This window comes from Cyrtonyx montezumae, unplaced genomic scaffold (assembly GCF_038088225.1).
Source record: "Cyrtonyx montezumae isolate F1298 unplaced genomic scaffold, pur_monq_1.0 scaffold_8, whole genome shotgun sequence".
NCBI classification, from domain to species: Eukaryota; Metazoa; Chordata; class Aves; order Galliformes; family Odontophoridae; genus Cyrtonyx; species Cyrtonyx montezumae.
In genome coordinates this window covers 20,491,528-20,509,341 of record NW_027072089.1, presented here as the reverse complement: position 1 = coordinate 20,509,341, position 17,814 = coordinate 20,491,528, and the positions used below count along the sequence as shown (strand labels likewise).

Below are 17,814 nucleotides of genomic sequence, written 5' to 3'. Positions count from 1 at the left end.
GTGGGTCATCTCTGCTCTCTGCTTCAAAAGAGATCTATAACTTTTGGAATCAAACCTGCCACTTGAATTCCAACAGAGCTGTAGGTTTTATCTGTCAGGCGTACTGTACTTGGGGATACTGTATATCTGCATTGATATATGTCGTCTGCATTAGCTGAAACAATAGCAATCTGTACAAACAGAGGTGAAAATCTTGGTTTAAATATGGGATTGGACAATATTTAGTTGCTTCCCTCTCTTCCTTATCACTCTTTAATTCTCTTGTCACTTCAAACATGAGAACAAGTTAAGTGGATTGATTTGAGGGGGAAATCCCCAGCACAGAAATTTCCAGTTAGTTTTCCCTGATCTTAAAAATAACGCTCGGAGATGAGAACTGTAACTAACCCGGTAGCTGCACCTATTGGCTACTGGATAATCTGATTTTTGTCACACAGCATAAGTAAGTGGTTTAAGCCACACTTTTTACAAGCTTGCCATCTGGAACAAAGGCATGTCCTCTCCATTGCTGGTTGTGAACAGGATGTTCCTGTTAACTCTGTTAGGTGAGACGTCCTTTTCCTGTGGCCCTTGATCTAAGTTTGACACCACAGGAGTGCACACACCTTGGCTCCATGCCAGCCAGCTTGGGGACCAGTGAGTGCTGGGCTGGGGACCCCAGCTGATGGGAAGATACCACATTATGGACCAAGGGGTGAGAATGGCAGGTCCAGTTGTGGAGATAATGGACATCCACTTCTGTACCTTAGTCACAACAGTACCAGAGCCGCTCAGGAATAAGACACCATATCCCTCCTTTCAGCTCTATTCCAGTACTGTAAGAGATTTTGGCATGGCAGTAAGGTGGCTCCCACAAAACGAACCACAGTAATCTGAAGATGTATTTTTCTCCTTTCTCAATCTGGGATTGCTTTTCCTGCCAACTGCTTTGAGCACACCACGGGTGAAGATCCATCTTCTACACTTAATTTAAACTGTGACAGTGGTGCCATGGAAATGATGATCCAGTTTAGAGATACTGCCAATTTATGAGTGCAGAAGATTACACGAAGTTATTTGTTCTCTGTAGCATGAATAGCTTCATTGTGCTCTTGGGCAGTCCGAGGATTTCTTTTTGTTTGTTTTTAACCCTCACTGCAGCTAATCAATGGAAGTTTCATCTCAAGACATGCTTCCAGTGAGCTGTAAAGCTGTAAATGTCTCTCCACAAACTGGGATTTAGTTCTTCACACACTTTATCATATCACTCCAATGAATGCTATCTGACACACATTTATCCTCAATGGTTATTAGGTTATTTGCACTTTTTGTAGCACAGACATGTTCCTTCTGTTGACATGACATCAACCAAGTAGTCTGTAATTAATCTGACAACACTTTCCTTTGCTTGTTCTTCCTTTCCCAAAGCAATTGGAGACCTATTCGAGCAGTGCAGTTAGGTCGTTCATTCCGATTAGATGATTCCTCTGAGCAGGAGGTTGGAAGAGCCAGTCTTCATATTAGTGTGTCATTCTGCATGTGTGGAAGGGGATTTGTTTATGTACAAAAGGAGAGAAGGATCCTTAGTCTGACTCATGCCAATTAAACAGACAGAAGTGTGAGATGGAGCCCAGAAACAGACGTACCGTACACAGGAGTTTTTGTTTCTGAGAAGATCTTTGGGACCTGTGATTTCCAAATCCTGAGCCAGTTTTGAGAAGGTACTCGCCTACATGGAAGGCATCTTTGAGAAAATTGCTTTGTTGCAGTTTTTTCTTTTTTCCATAACGCATCATAAAAATCCCAGAAACATGGTAACTCTCACCAGGTAGCTTGTCATGTGCAGTGCTTTGTGTGCACAGCATTATAGCTGGACCTCTAGATCACAGGCAGCTTTTTCCACTGAATAGCAACCACGAGCATACTTTCGAGTGAGCACGCACCACAAATGAATGCTGCTGGCATGACTCAGCCTCTGAGTCCTTCTCAGAGCCCCATCTGAGTACAGGCAGAGGAGTTTGCATCTTGCCTGGTGGAAACTATCTGGTAAAACCTGCAAAATGAAAGCAGGTAAAGAGGGAAGCAGAGAAGAAGAAGCAGGGGCAAGAAGAAGGAAGAAGAAGTGATATGAATAGATCTGGCCAGCACTTGACCTAAAAAGGGTGATTAATTACTGGCCACATGTAATAGTCTATGTGAGATCTGAAGGTGTTTTCAAAGGCTGGATCTGTTCTGCAGAATTGGTCTCAGAACCTCAAATTGTACATTCCCACAGCAATGTGGGAATGATTTGAGAATCAATCAGAGAATCTTCAGAGGGCTCAAGTCCCATGTGGATGCCAGCACTCACATCTCTCTGATGTGTATGTGCACTTCTGCTTCTGTTTGATTCTCAGTTGCAGAAAAGTATGAACAGCCTGTTTCTTCCCTTAAACAGCTACTCAGCTTCTCCAGCATTTCACATTCCACCTGGAATGAAATCTTACCCCTTATCAGTTGTTCTTGAGCCTTTCTGAAAAGACTGTGTTGCTTCTTCCTTTTTTTCCAGCATCTCCACCTTCCTATTATCAATACCCATCTCTTTCTCCCAGTACTTCCTTGTTTATGTAAGGACATTTTCTTAAAATCCAGCATTCTCTGCTGAATTGCTTCATGCTGCCTGTTTGCTCTGTTGCTTAGTGCTGTTTGCCCAATCAGACTTCTTGCTGTAGGTCTCACCTAGGTGCCTGCTGTCAGAAGCCAGCTGTGCCACTTGGAACTGGATGTTAATGGTGTCAGTATTGGACAAGTGCCCTCCTAGGATTAAAAATAAGACTTCCAAAAGGTTTTCATTTCTCTTTACAATCACTGAATTTCCATTTACTTGCAAGTAAAAATACAAGGTCAAAACCCACATTTGTCCATTTTCCTCAATATAATCTTATTTCAATCAAACAAAATATATCTAGCGGTATTTGCAGCTCAAACAGTCATTAACACTCAAATATTGCTCTAATGCACTTTAAAAAAAAGCCAGCAGTGAGGTTTGCGTTAGAAAGAGAGAGATCTGTTTTCATTGTTCATAATTAAAGGAGAAAAACACCAAGATGACACGTGTAATTTAGTTCTTCCTAAGTTTTTTGAATTCACCAACTCAGAGTGTTGCAATGTAGGGGGAAAAAAAGTGTTTATAAAGTGGCAGTGTTTATTTACAGGCTGTTTTTCTAGCGGGCTTGATTCACTGCCATCTGACAGCTGCTTTTTTGTAGGCTTCAGAAAATGAGTCCAAGTCTACGGCATAATTCTGAGGATATGTATCAGTGTGGCAAAGAAATGGTGACAGCTTAAATCCTTATTGCCAAGGATATATGGGTATACAGTTTTTCAGGTCAGGCTCAAGCCTGTGTGGTTACATAGCATAATGAAGCTTGGAGGAAGCCTGAATACACCCCAGCAAATCTTGTTCAAAAAGGGCAGATTAGTGGGTTGGCTCCTGCCCTTCTGGGAGGCTGCCTTCAGCTCCAAAGCGAGCTCACCCTGCTAGCTTTGCATCACATCCCCTTGCTCAGACCGAGCCATCGCCAAGCGGAGGAGCAGCTCCCTGCACGTCCCACTTGTTCTAGCCCCGAGCCCCTGTGCTCCAACGCCATAAGCTAGCAGAAATAACAGCTGTAAGTTGGGTGGGAAGGAGATGCTGTCGCTGGTGGTTCAGTAGGTGGCATTGTTCTCCTAGAGATTGCATTGAAGCATTGCTCAGCTCCGCTACTGGGGGGAGTACGCAGCTGCCATCGTTAGCTGAGGGTGTGACAGTTATGTGGAAGGCTGACTTCCTGCAGCGAGCAGCTTCTGGTGAACTGTGGATCGTTGGTCCAGTCTGTATTCATCTTCCATGAAGGCAATAGCTTCCAGTTGAGCAACTGCTTTCTGCCTGAGCCTCCATCAGCACTCTTTATTGACACAGGACTTCCTTCTTCCACTGCAGCTTGTCCCAACCTGCACAGCACTCGCGGTCTCAAGTCTTCTGTGTTATGAGCAGTGAGGAAAGAAAGATCTGATTTAAATGAATGCTGTAACAAGCCTTACTTAACTTCCTTAACTTTGTATTTTGTATGGCAATATTACTAGTGACATAAAAAGAACGTGCTTGTATAAAAGTAGTAATTAGTGAGAAAAATCTAGGGAAGATAGAACTGGACATCTCAAAGTCCTGTATCTTACTGCTCCCAAATGTTACAATGAGATTTCAAAATCTACATCCAAATTTTTACAGTTGACCTATCTCTCTGCTGTGGTGTCCGAAGATGAGTGTTGGATCACCCTGCATCCCTAGGCAGATAGAGAGAGAAACACAGTCCATCTGGTGTGATAAACTTGAGATGGAAGCCTTGAGGTCCCTTCCAAACCCTACAATTCTGTGATTCTGTCATCTGTAGTGCACACACATCTGATAACAACACTCCTGGGAGATAACCACTGCCATTAAACAATTTGGCTGCCCCTTGGGAGCTCTCCCTAGGTTAACTTCATCTGGTAAGCTCTTGAGTGGGAGCAAATGTAATCATAAGAGGAGACAAGGTTGGAGGTGGATGTTAGTAATAAAAATGTCCACTGGAAGATTAGTGTGCTCTCACAGTCTGTGCACTCAGGACACTGCATCAACCATTCATTACGCTGAGCCACAATGTACTTCTCCAAGTCGTCAGCACTGGTGGCATGCAATCCAGTACCCCCTTAGGAATCACATGCTCATCCAGTAAATGCGTTTTGAAAGTATGAATGATGAGCTCTGTCCACACAAGATCATGACGCACGGCGGGAGATGCAGCAGCAGAGGGCTGGCCAAAGATGCAGAAAGGCTTTTGTGGCCTGAGGTGCACTATCGCTCCATGCTTTGAACAGAGAGGATAATTACATCATTATTCTGGATGACTTTTATGAGGTTGGGCATGATGAAAAAATAGACAATAGCTTCCTCAATCCAATTCTCTTCCCATGCAAGAGCAATCACAATCTGTTTCTAAGTATTGCTGTTCCCTAGTAATACGTACATTTTCTCATCTATCTGCAGTGCTGAAATCACTGTTTTGTTTCATTATAGAAATGCATAAGCTCATGTAAATTTTCTTAAACAGTCTCGGTGAGCTGGTGGCTTAAACAGTAATACACTGTAAATAAATAAGCAGTTTTGTGAGAGGTAAAAAACTTATCAGCACTAACTCCGTGCAGATCATTTTGCAGCACTGAGGCCTACTTTTTCACTCACTTCATTTCTAAGTTGTCTCCAAGTTAGTCTGCTTCCAGTTATTCCATCTGCAATCATTCTAGTGTGGTTTCCAATGGAAATGCATACGTATAAACATGACAATATTTCCTGTCCATGTTAAGAGGAAGGTTTCCTGGGATTTGACAGATAGTGAATCATAAAACACTTAAACCAATAGCAATTAACTAGAATGTTTTGGGCAAACTTTTCAAGCAAGCACATTCATGAACACAGCAAAGTAAAACATTTCTCATTTGATATGAAATGCTGTCTGGCACTGATATGAAGCTCTGGCTCTGTAGCCAGAGATCGTTTATCTGGAGACAGAGGAAGGAGAAATAGGCAGATGGGAAGATTTTTGTAAACATCACTCTCTGCCCTCCTCAGAAGTGGTTCCTTTGATTGCACTCGTGACCAGAGCAGCCATTTACACTGTAAGCAGCCAACTCACATGCAGATATTTATTAGCAGCAAAGAAAAACAATTGCTTTCATGGTGTAGTTGATCTCAGTTGGAAGAACAGACCTCAGGTAGGGGAAAATGCCTGGCAGTCTCCTGAGTATGAAGGGACCTTCATTCAGATCGAGGTCAGTTCTCTCTCCAGCACCTTTCCTGCTACTCTAATGTGCCTGGTCTTGGAGATCTCCTTCATCTTGGACTCCAATCTGCCAAGTAAGTTACTTAGTATTACACAATTAAGCAAAGACCGCCCTGCAGGAGAGTAAGCATCTTCAGTTGGAAGAGGGACAGAACAAGAGAAGAATGTGACAGAGGTCTTTAAAATTGCAAGTAGCAAAGAGGGTAAAAGAGGAAAAATGTTCTTCTGCCTTAGCAAAAGAAGTAGGGGAAATTCAATAAAAAGTGGCGGATTTCACAGCAAACCAAAGATTACACCTAGGTTACAGAACCCCAGGATGGCTGAAGCTGGCAGGGCCCTCTGGGCCATCTGGCCCACCCCTGCTCCAGCAGGGATACCCACAGCTGGGGGCCCAGGCCCATGGCCATGCAGCATCTGAAGGTTTCCAGTGAGGAGACCCCACAGTCTCTGGGCAACCTGTGCCAGTGCTCAGCACTGCACAGCACAGCAGTGCTGCCTGGTGCTCAGAGCGAGCCCCTGTGCTCCAGTTTGTGCCCATTGCCTCTGGTTCTGGCACTGGGACCACTGAAAGGAGCCTGGCTCCATCCTCTTGGCACCCTTCCTTCAGATATAGACACTGATGAGATCCCTCCTGAGCCTCCTTTTCTCCAGACTGAGCAGTGCCAGCTCTCTCAGCCTCTCCTAACAGGAGAGGTGCTCCAGGCTCTGCAGCATTTTGATAGACCTGCACTGGACATTTTCCAGTAAGTCCAGGACACTCAGGATGAGCCCAGAACTGGACAAAGCACTTCAGGTGTGGTCTCCACCAGTGCTGAGCATAGGATCACCCCTTTTGACCTTCTGGCAAAACTTTGCCTAATGCAGCCCTGAATACTATCAGCCTTAGTAGCAAGGGCACCCTGCTGGCTCATGTTCCACTCAGGATGTTGAACCAGGCTCCTTTCTGCTCCCAGCTGGGTGCAACCTGCATGAGCTGGTGCCTGGGGCTGTTCCTCCTCAGCTGCAGGGCTTTGTGCTTTGTTTGTAGTCTGCTCACTTTATTCCCCACAGATGAAAGTGGTTTAGGCTGCAGTTAATGGCTTCTCGTGCCACCACAGCTGTGGAAGGAAATTCCTCTCCTCTTGTCTGAGTGAATCACAGGAAATCAGAGAACTCGAAGTGAAATTAGAAAACATGATTGGACTGAAATGAAAACATGAAAACTCTTTCAGACCACAGAACAGTAACACCCATACGTTTTTCAACCTGTACTTTTACATTCTTGGACTGGTACGGGCAGGTAGTTGATCTCATGATGTGATCGTTGGGATGAAATGAACCCAGAGTAAAGGACAAGTGCAACTTGTCTGCTTGAAGCTTCAGGTCGCAGTCAAGTTGCCCCGAACACGATGCATCAGCCCTGTGCTACACTGAGGAGAAAATTCATCCTGAATTCAGAAAGGAGAGGGCTAAAAGGCCAGCCACAGCCAAGAAGACATGCAGTAATGCTTTATGTCAGCCTGCAGCCTGTGCCAGCTCTCCTCCCATCACTGTGCTGGGACTGCATGCTGGACAGAGGTTCCTGGACAAGGAAATTCCTGTGGTTCAGCACTTTTACTCAACCACACTTCATGATTGCTGTTCTGGCTCTGCCATACCCTCTGTCTGGCTATGACTATTCACTTTGTGCTTACTCTCCCTCCCTAATAAAACAGGAAGGAAGGCCTGTACCTACTGATACTTTTCACATCAGCTGTGAGAGACAAAATGCTCCTTTTCCCCTCTATCCTCTCTGGATATCATAGAATCATGGAATGGTTTGGGCTGGAAGGGACCTTTAAGATCATCCAATTCCAACCTCCTGCTATAGGCAGGGACACCTCCCTCTAGAACAGGCTGTCATAGCCCCATCCAGCCTGGCCTTGAGTGCTTCCAGGGAAGGGGCATCCACAGCCTCTATGGGCAACCTGTGCCAGTGTAATTTCTGTACTGTTACCATGAAATCTGCATGGGCCTCTTTTAGAGGTTCCTGGTGATGGCCTGGGTGTCTGGGAAGGAGTGGCCAGTGCTGCAGGAGGATGAAATGTACTGCAGTTTATGTGGCTGTGATGAGATGGTGGAGGTAAACATTTCTAGGAACAGATCAAGTTCTCTGCAAATATATGCTTAGATTTTAAGTATATCCACAGTTTAGTCCCTGTCTCATAAAGTCACATGCAAGTTTCACCCAAGAGGGTTTTAAATTGACTTTGTGGTGCTAATGGATGAAAAGCTGGACATGAGCCAGCAGTGTGCTCTTGCAGCCCAGAAGGCCAATACCCTGGACTGCATCAAAAAGAGGGGTGACAGCAGGGAGAGAGAGGGGTTGTCCCCTCTGCTCTGCCCTTGTGAGGCCCCATCTGAAGTACTGGGGCCCCCAGTACAGGGAGGATGCCGAGCTATTGAAGTAGGTCCAGAGGAATGCTATCAGAGTGCTGGAACACCTGTCTTATGAAGAAAGGTTGAGGCAGTTGGGCTTATTTAGCTTTGAGAAGAGATGGCTGGAGCCAGTACTTGAAAGGAGCTTACAAGCAGGAGGGGGACCAACTTTTTAGGCAGGTAGTGATAGCCAAGGGAGAATGGATTTAAACTAAAAGAGGGGAGATTTAGGTTAGATGTTAAGAAGAATTTTTTTACTCAGGGGTGAGGAGACATTGGCAGAGACTGCCCAGAGAAGCTGTGGATGCCCCATCCCTAGAGGCCAGGCTGGATGGGGCCGCTGGAGGGCTGGTCTGGTGGGTGGCAGCCCTGCCCATGGCAGGGGGTTGGAACTGGGTGGGCTTTGAGGTTCCTCCCCAATCCCTTCCCCAATGATTCTATGAAATCTGTCTTAAGATTTGCAACACCTTTCAAGATGTTTCAAATAATGTTCCCGCTTTACAAATAGGAAATTTTTCTATGAGAAAGTCAAATGATTTGTTAAAACTGAAAAGGCCAAAGTCAGGATCAGAACTGGATTGCCAGAGGAATGACCTTAATTCTACTCAGTCGTGCATTGGTCATATTTCCCTATTTATGTATTCTTTATTGTAGTGTGAAGTCCTTCAGCTTGGAGGTCTGGAGCTTTTACTGAGTAGCTCTTAGGTATTGTTTGCTGTGAGCCCCTGAAATGTTTTCACATTGCCCCATGGGCTCTTTAATGGTAAATCTGGAAGTTGCTGTGCCACGAAGTGCTCCCCTGGGTGACAGAGAACTGGAAGATAATCACTTGTTTACGGGGTAGATTCCAGGCACGTATTCCTGCCAGATTTGTGAAGAAGTGATCCTCTGCATTTCGCAGCGCGAAAATGATTCGTAGGGCTGTTCCCAGAACACACTGTACTCAGTACGTAGGGATGGGTCTTGTTGATGCTGCAGGATCAAACACCAGGCAGCAGCTGGCTCCATTTAATTTCATATATTAAAAATCAGAATTTCAGTGATTTTACAGTAAATTTGTATTTGTTACAATTTTCAATCTATCCTGGCTGATGCACAGAATATTGTTTTCCAAATTTATTCTATATTTTATACAATAATCCCGGATTAACAGACAGGAGATTGAAGGGCTAATGTGTCTGGAAGCTAACGTTTGAGAATACATCCTGAATGCTGACTACCACCATCAGCACTTACCATAGAAATTTTTAATGTATGGGTTTTTTTGGCATTATCAAGCATATATATGTCTGTTCTAGAAAGTGTCAGAGAAAAGTATTGTAGAGCTGTCTCTAACAGTGACAGTGTATTTTGCCGTGGGAACTCACACGTTTCACATAGTTGCCAGCCTAAATGCAGTTCAAACCAGAAGCTGTTTTGTGGTAATTGTACCCTTCCACTCAGAGGAAAATATACATGGCTTTGGCGAAAATATGATCCAAAGGTTTCTATTGGGTTCAATGAGTTGTGGGTCAGGCTCTCAAGAATGCAGAAATAATTGATTACTCAAATATTGAAGTTTACTCACATAGGATTAAGCACATTTTGTCCTCTACAAATGTACTAGACACCAAACAGATCCAAGATCTTGAGTTAAAACTGGAATACATGTAGCAGTATGAGAGAACTTACACAAATACTGAAGAAAAAAAACTTTATAGTGGAAGTTCAGGTTAATGGGGGAACAGCTGCAAAAAATATGGAAGAATTATTGAAATTATGCAATTCAATCCCTCCCCCACAAAAAACTTTGAGCTAAGATTAATTCCAAACCATTTGAATCTACAAACAAATGTCTGTGTTTCTTTTTAGACATGCTTCTAAGTAATGACTTTAAAAACTTATTCTCCCAAAATAGACGAACCAGGATGCAAAAAATAAGAAGTGACATATGATTATATTAACTGCATGTGTTATAGCTATTGGGAAACTCGTATGGTAATTATTTATTCCAGTGAAGGTTATGTTCTTTATAATAGAGAGAAGCTTTATATAATACAATTATCCAAATAAGTGGGATGACACCAGCTAAGTAAGGACCAGGATTTCTTACGGGTTACTTCTGGATTACTTCTGCGTACTATAAAACAAGACTGCTTGTTACCAAATGCTTAAATGGCACTGGGAGCAAAGCCCAGTACTCAGGACTCTGTCTCAGCACTAACTGTGGGGCTACAGAGTCACACTTGCTATTATTTCCTTTCTTTCCCATGGATTCTTTCATTCTTGGCTTTGCTGTGACATTGGAAGGGTGGGAAATGGCCCAACTGATAATCTTGTGTCTGAGAAATTCATCTGAGAAATGGGAGATGCGGGTTTGAATCCTGTCTGGGAGCCCCTACAGTTCTGATCTCACAGCCTCTGGGCAATGCTTTTGTGACATTATAGAAACAGTGAGTAATGTCACCTCCTTTTCTGGCTGCATATTAAAGGATGGTATTAGAACCCTATGTGGTTCTTAAATACAGTTGTAGGGGTTGTGGAAGAAGTAGGAGCTTTATTCCTCTGGTTTTAGGTATCCAATGGGACTGTACCCTAACCGTACAAATGTGCTAGCTGGTCTAGCTATTAAAGTCAGGGGTTTTGCTTCCAAGGAATCAATGAGTTCCATAACATGTGGGTCCTCTGTATTATCGTAGTAACTTTCAAGTGACATTCTCAAATACCCTGCAAACATAGTTCCAGAGCAATGAACAGGGAATGAAATGCTCAAATGTAGTGCCCAGGAAGCAAAACGCTTCAGCTGTGTTAGTGCATATTCTGCCTTGGGGATACCATGTAGCTAAAATATGCTTATGGTTTTCTCATTCATTATTTTAGGATGTACCCATTCTAATTAGGTCCTCAGATAAGATGGAGCTTCTGAATTCACTCTTTCACTCAATTACTGGCTTCCATTTTTGGTCTTTGGAAAGCATGTTATGCTGGATTAACCAAACAGTTTATGACCAAGGCACTTACCTGCTTCCATTATACCACAGTGAGATTTAAAGTTAAGTGAAAACTGTTATGATTTTCATTTCCTCTAGTTTGGTATAAGCTAATCCATTCAAATTTGAATGGAATTCTCTTTTCCTTGAAATTTTTATAACTATTTCAAGGGTAAGTAGTTAAAAGATGAGATAATTCAGCTTTTATATTTCTCCGTTTGGCCAAAATGGACTTAACTGTGAAAAGACAGAGAAAATATTAGTGTAAGTCATGACCTAAAACTGTTCCTGTCAAAAACAGAGCTGTAAGATTTACAATTATCGTGTCATAGAATCATATCATAGAATGGCTTGTGTTGGAAGGAATCTCAAGGCTCATCAATTTCCAATCTTCCTGCCACAGGCAGGGTTGGCAGCCATTATATCAAATACTAGATCAAATTGCCAAGGGCTTCCAACCTGGCCTCGTACACCTCTTGGGATGGGGCATCTATGGGCAACCTGTTCCAGCACCTCACCACTCTGACAGTAAAAAACTTCCCCCCGACACCTAATCTAAGTCTTCCTTTCTTTAGTTTAAAACCATTTTCCCTTGTCCTATCACTGTCTACTTTTGCAAAAAGTTGACTTCCCTCACGTTTAGAAATTCCCTTTAAATATTGGAAAACTGGAATGAGGTCTCCCCACAGCCTCCTCTTTTCCAGGCTGAACAAGCCTGTCTTCACAGGAGAGCTGCTCCAGCCCTTGGGTCATCTTCATGGCCCTCCTGTGGACCCTCTCCAAAAGCTTCACATCTTTCCTGTGTTGAAGACCCCGGTCCTGGATGCAGTACTCCATATGGGGTCTCATGAGAGCAGAAGAGAGGAGAACAATCCCCTCCTTCTCCCTGCTGGCCACCCCTCTTCTGATGGTATCCAGGATGTCACTGGCCTTCTAGGCTGCAAGAGCACACTGCTGGCTCATGTTAAGGTTTTCATCAGCTTATTTTGTTTTATATATATTATTTATTATGGAGTGCTTGAAGAGTTTTTCAAATTGTCATGGAATCTGAATGATCGCTATACTTATAGCTGACAGATGATTAAGTAACAGTAACAAAAACATATTGACTGAAAGTAAAACAGTTACATTAGATTAAAAGACTTCTATTATATTAACAATTTGATATACTTGGGGTCCCAGATGGTGCTGTGTGTTCCATGAACTGTCTGCTCTTCTCCAAGTTTTGTCCACGCTGTTCATTCATATTAATCTTTATTAAACATCCCGTACTTTTCTTTTTTTTTTCTTTTTATAACTCAGATACAGCTAGGCGAAGGCAAAGGAAGTAATTTTGAACTCTGCTTATTCTACATTCATTCTTTTTTATAGCTCATAATTCTGCTGATGTCAAAGAAATGCAAGATGGGAGTATTTAAATATTTAAACCCAAAAATCTCTGGAGAGCAAGCTTGTAAATTCATCACTGATGGAACAGTTAAGACAAATAACCCTTAACAGCAATAAAGTGACTATAAGCCTTACAGACATTTGCAAACACTCTGGCCTTACACTGTAGATAATTTAATGCAAAACTTCTGGATCTCTTTAGTAGCATCCCAGTTAATAACCTATATGCCTTGAATATTCCTACAGAAGTTCAGATACCTTAAGGTATGGCCAGTGGCTTCTCCAAAATGGCTCTTGTAGGTGCTCCTATCTCCTCCCACTTCTTAGAAAACTGTTGAGAAAGCAATTCAATGAGGTTCCTTGGGGTTAGTGACATATGTATGAGTTTGGGGTCCATACAACTGAGTGGAACGTTCATCTCCTCAGAGCATGGTAAAAAGCCTTGCTAGAAAGCTCTTCTCCTACCTGATGGATTTCATTTGTACAAGAGAGAAAGCAGTGAAAAAGCAAATCCTTCAGGAGATCTATTGCAATGACAGTAACAATGCTAGAGAAGTGATTTTGATGTGACCACGGTTGTTTTAGCTTTAAAAAGACCAAGTGCCAGATCTTGCACTTCAGCCATGGCACCATGCATCCCTAGAGGTCTGGAGCAGCATGGCTGGAAAGCTTCATGGAGGAAAAGGACTGGATGTGTTAGTTGACAGTAGGCTGTACATGAGCCACCAGTGTGCCTAGGTGGCTAAGAAGTCTGAAAACATCCTGGCTTGTATCAGAAACAGTGCAGCCAGCAGGGGCAGGGAGGTGATCATCACTCTGTACTCAGCACTGGTGGGGCTACATCTCAAGTGCTGTGCTGTTTTGGGCCCTTCACTACAAGAAAGACTACACTGAGGACCTGGAGTGTGTCCAGTGCAGAGCAACAAAGCTGTGAGGGGTCTGCAGCACAAGTCTTATGGGAAGCAGCTGAGGGAACAGAGATTGTTCAGTCTGAAGAAGAGGAGGCTCGAGGGAGACCTCATCACTCACTACAACTGCCTGAAGGGAGGTCGTGGCAAGGTGGAGGTCAGCCTCTTCTCCCAGGTAATGAAAGGTGATAGCCTTAAGTTGCACCAGGTTGGATATTAGGAAGAATTTCTTCTCAGTATTGGAGTAGGCTGCCCAGGTAGATGTCTAGAAGGTCTAGAGCACTCACAGGCTTGGGTTATGGTTGATCTTAGTGGTCTTCCCAACCTTAATGATTCTATGATTCTATAACTGATTTAAAGGAGAAAGGATTGGAGCACAAGGAGAGGTATTGTTCTTTAACAATTAACTGGTAGATTTGGAAAATTGGAAGCTATTTGGAATGAATCTTCTGTAATTTCACATTATGTCTGGTGAAATGGATGCTGAACTTGAAAGAAATAGGCAACAGTTTAGGGCAGAGCATTACAGAAATAGAAAAAGAATGGAAATTCATCTCCAAGTGAACTTGATTCACTTTTAGAATCATCTGTGGATTAAATTGAAATACAAATTACATTGTTTCATAATGCTAATGAATATGTTTCAGTTTAGAAATAGTGCCTTTTTGTAGAAACACAAGGTTAATAAGACCATTAAACTAATGGTCAGCACCAGGGAGGAGATCTCAGTTTTAGTGTTCTTCTCTGTTTGCGTGTTCTAGGGGGGTGATTTACTGAGGTTGCACTGTAATACATACTTAAGATTTTTATCACAATGTTTATACAAAGTTCTATATGTCGTTATAATGGAATTAGATAAGTGGTCTGCCATAATTTGTTTACACCCTTTCAACTTGACATAATTCATTAAATTCATTTTAATACAGAGCTTTGTAGATGCTGTAGTTGATGTATGCATCATATATCGCATTTAGAAGCTCAAACATATGGTAATAATAAAGAGCAGTGACTGACAATTTCCTTTTCTAAATAGAGAAACATTTTTACTAAGAGCAGAAGATGCCAAGGTGTCTGTTTTGAATCCAGTGAACATGTGCACTGATGTACTTGAACACAGTCATCAGTGTGCGTTTGTGAACTCACGTAGGTATTACATGAGTCACACTTGGAACTGTCCTATGAATAACACAGCCAAAGTCTACTTCAATCTATAGAAAGATTCCCACTGATCTGAAGACGCTGCGGATGAGGCCCAACCTAAGTGACTGTGAATGTTTCTTTGAGGAAAGCAGATTATCAACTTGTTTAAAAATTGGAGAAATCCTCTCATGGTAAAATTTCCACCGACCTTAGTGGAGTCAGGATTTTCCCTGTGCATGTTTAGACATTCAGCTTCATGTGCCCTTTAATGACCAAGAAGAGGAGATGTTGATAAATTTGGAAATTCCATCACAAATAATTGATCTTCAGCTGTGTAAGGTATCTCTGCCAATGCACCACAAGTGTTATTTTTACAAACTATTGAGTTATTTTAGGGAATGCAAACTGTATCTTTGTTTAGACATCTGTTTTACCCTCTATTCCTGTGGGGATTCACAGACCAAGTGCTCTGTCACTTCTTTTCATGCAAGCTACTGTCAGTGCTGATGTCATTAGAAGCTACATGATAGCTAGCATGCTGGCTTAAAGAAGCAGAAACCTTAGTTCAAATCCCTCGTCTGCCCTGTATGGCTTGAATTTGCATCTCCCACATCCGAGGGAGCTGCCTGGCCTCCTGTGAATGGGATGATATATGATTAAAGCTGCCTTAATTTCTAACAGATGTTGGAGTGTTTACTGCAGGGGCTTCTGGGAACGCATGTCTCCCCTCTCACTGCTGAGAGCCCCTGAAGCACAGAAGTAGAGATTTACTGAGACATTGGGCAACTTGTTTTCAATTTTCTTTCCTTCTCCCCACCCCAAAGTAATTCTTAGCTATTCCAGTGAGTTTTCAGAGATGCTTGGGGGACTTTCCTCCCTCTGGCTTAGGAGCCTGTGCGCTCTTCCAAGAGATGTGGTTCAAGCTCTCCAGAGAGGGGGCAGCTGCAGAATAAGCAGCTACTGTCACCGACACATTGAAGAAAATCCTTTTTGACAACATAATCTTTTTCTCCTTTCCTGCAGGTGCTGTTGCCACCATATGATGATCCTGCAAACGTAGCTGCTAAAGATGCACCACCACCTTATGTGTCAGCGTAAGCGAGAGGGAGCTGTATGCCTGGGGAGGATAGCTTTACTTTTCAGATATCGGAGCAATAGTTTGATAATTTCACTTCCACGTTTCAACATCTCTGGGTGATACACTGCTGTTCTGCTGACATATTGAAACCTAAATTGTATGATTAAAATTCTGCAGGTAGTTTTAATAATTTGCTGCAACTACAGTCGTGTGCTGAACTAGTTTCAGAGCAATTCTGTGTAGCGATAAGGTTACAGTAGTCACTGAATAGCTTTGAACACCACATCTGACATGCAGTCATAGAGAATGTAGGACTTTGCATTGTCAAACGGTTTCACAGAGTAATTTCCTTTTATTTTTTATTTTTTAATTTATAAAAATTCCAAAGCATTGCATCTTTTTTCTCAGATGCCCGATTTGACCTTCAGAATACAGATCAAGTCCAAAAAGTGACAGCTTCATTCCTGTTCTGCAAAATATATATATATATCATGCTACAAAATATGATGATTTCAAGTTTTCTGTACTGTTCTCACCTGGCTGGAGAGAAGCCAATCTAGGAGTTTCCTCTTTAAAAACTTCTCAGATAGTATTTTGAGGTCACAAGATCCCTGTTTTTAAAGCCCCATGGTTAGGTGACAGAGCTACATCTTTCACATTCAATATGCAAATGTTTTCCCATTGGAATGTGCCTGTAAATATCGCAGTGTTCTGTTGAGTGTGGAGTAAATTATGCAGATTCTAAGATACACACTCCCAACTGATGGGAAACTTATGCATGTAACTTCCTCGAGCATTAGCCGATATTTTTAGTGTGTTTCTCATGTACACCGACGTGGGATTTTAGATTCCTTTTATAACTGAACTGGTAATGCTGAGAATCCTTCTCACGGGACTCATCCATCCATGAATGCTTGTGTAAGGTATTTTTTTGTTCCCCAGAGAAGTGCCTCCTGCACATGTAACTTTTTTGTTGTTGATGAAGGTTCTACTTTTAATTGCAAAGCATCAGGAAATACAATGTGTGTCTCTACCTCTCACCGCTCCTCCCTGTGGTGCCCCCTCTCCTTCTGAGGTGATCATACAGGCTGATGCCATCGTGCACAGGGAAAGGGCAGTGCAGAGATGGACCACAGTTTGGAGGGGCACCAGAAGGACTCGAGGTGCCATCCCCCTGTGAGTGGGCCAGCACAGGAGCCCCTGCCCTTTCCAAGGAGGACACCCATTCTCGCCCTCAGTACATTGCCTCCATTCTGCAGCCCAAAGGAGTGTGGAGCTTTTCCTGCCTTTTTCTGGAAAAGAGCTTTCCAGGGGAACACAGGACCAACAACTTCTTTTCACGGAGGTTCTCACTGTGACCTATCCTTGCATAGGGCATGGAAGGAATAATCAGACTCTTCTACCACACCTCTGGGAAAAATGCAGATTCAAATCTGCTTTTCGGCATTTTACGTTGTGGTTCATTCACTCTGGCGTCAAAATTAACCATGATTTTGACCAAACCCATCCTGAAGTCCATCTCTTTCACAGCCCTATTGCTTCCTTCAGAATAACTCCATTTATAATTATTTCACTGCAGTTATCTTTGGGAATTTATGTGCATTTGAGGGCTGGGCTGGCTGGTTGGGCTTCTGAGCTTCATTTTCTTTCATTTTTGACAGATTTGTGAAGGATTTTAAATAGCCATCTGTTTGAGAAAAGCTGGTTGTAAATACATCACATCTGTGTACACAAACTTCTCTACAATAAAGGGTCGTTTCCTCAAGAGTGTGGAAATCATTTTTGCTGGACTTCCAAGAACAAACCTACACAAATTCCTCTCCAATCAATCTGACACGGCAGGATTTGCTCCGTAAAGTAACTCATCAACTGCCTTTCCCTCCATACCATATAAGCGGGGAAAAGAATAGGAAGTTCATCAGATAATTCATTGTACAATAAAAACAAGAGAGAATTGAAGCTTTTAGTTTGTTGTCCAGAACTGCAGGCAGTTTCCCAGGTCTGATGAAGCGTGTGATACAGAACAGGGCTATACTGAGCTATACTGAAAGCTGTGGTTTCTTTTCCTGCACATTGTTACGGGGATAATGTTGTGCTAATTCACATGAAATTTC

The 17,814-nt window shown here is 42.7% G+C and overlaps 1 protein-coding gene across 1 annotated transcript in view; it reads left to right on the top strand.

Moving 5' to 3' along the window:
• The window catches only part of LAPTM4B (lysosomal protein transmembrane 4 beta), a 57,452-nt gene extending 39,987 nt beyond the window's left edge, over window positions 1-17,465 (top strand). Inside the window, exon 7 of the mRNA XM_065752956.1 lies at window positions 15,646-17,465. Coding sequence (XP_065609028.1) covers window positions 15,646-15,720 — 75 coding nt within the window. The 3' untranslated portion in view covers window positions 15,721-17,465. The remainder of the gene's footprint in view (window positions 1-15,645) is intronic.
• Window positions 17,466-17,814: the final 349 nt, after the last annotated feature.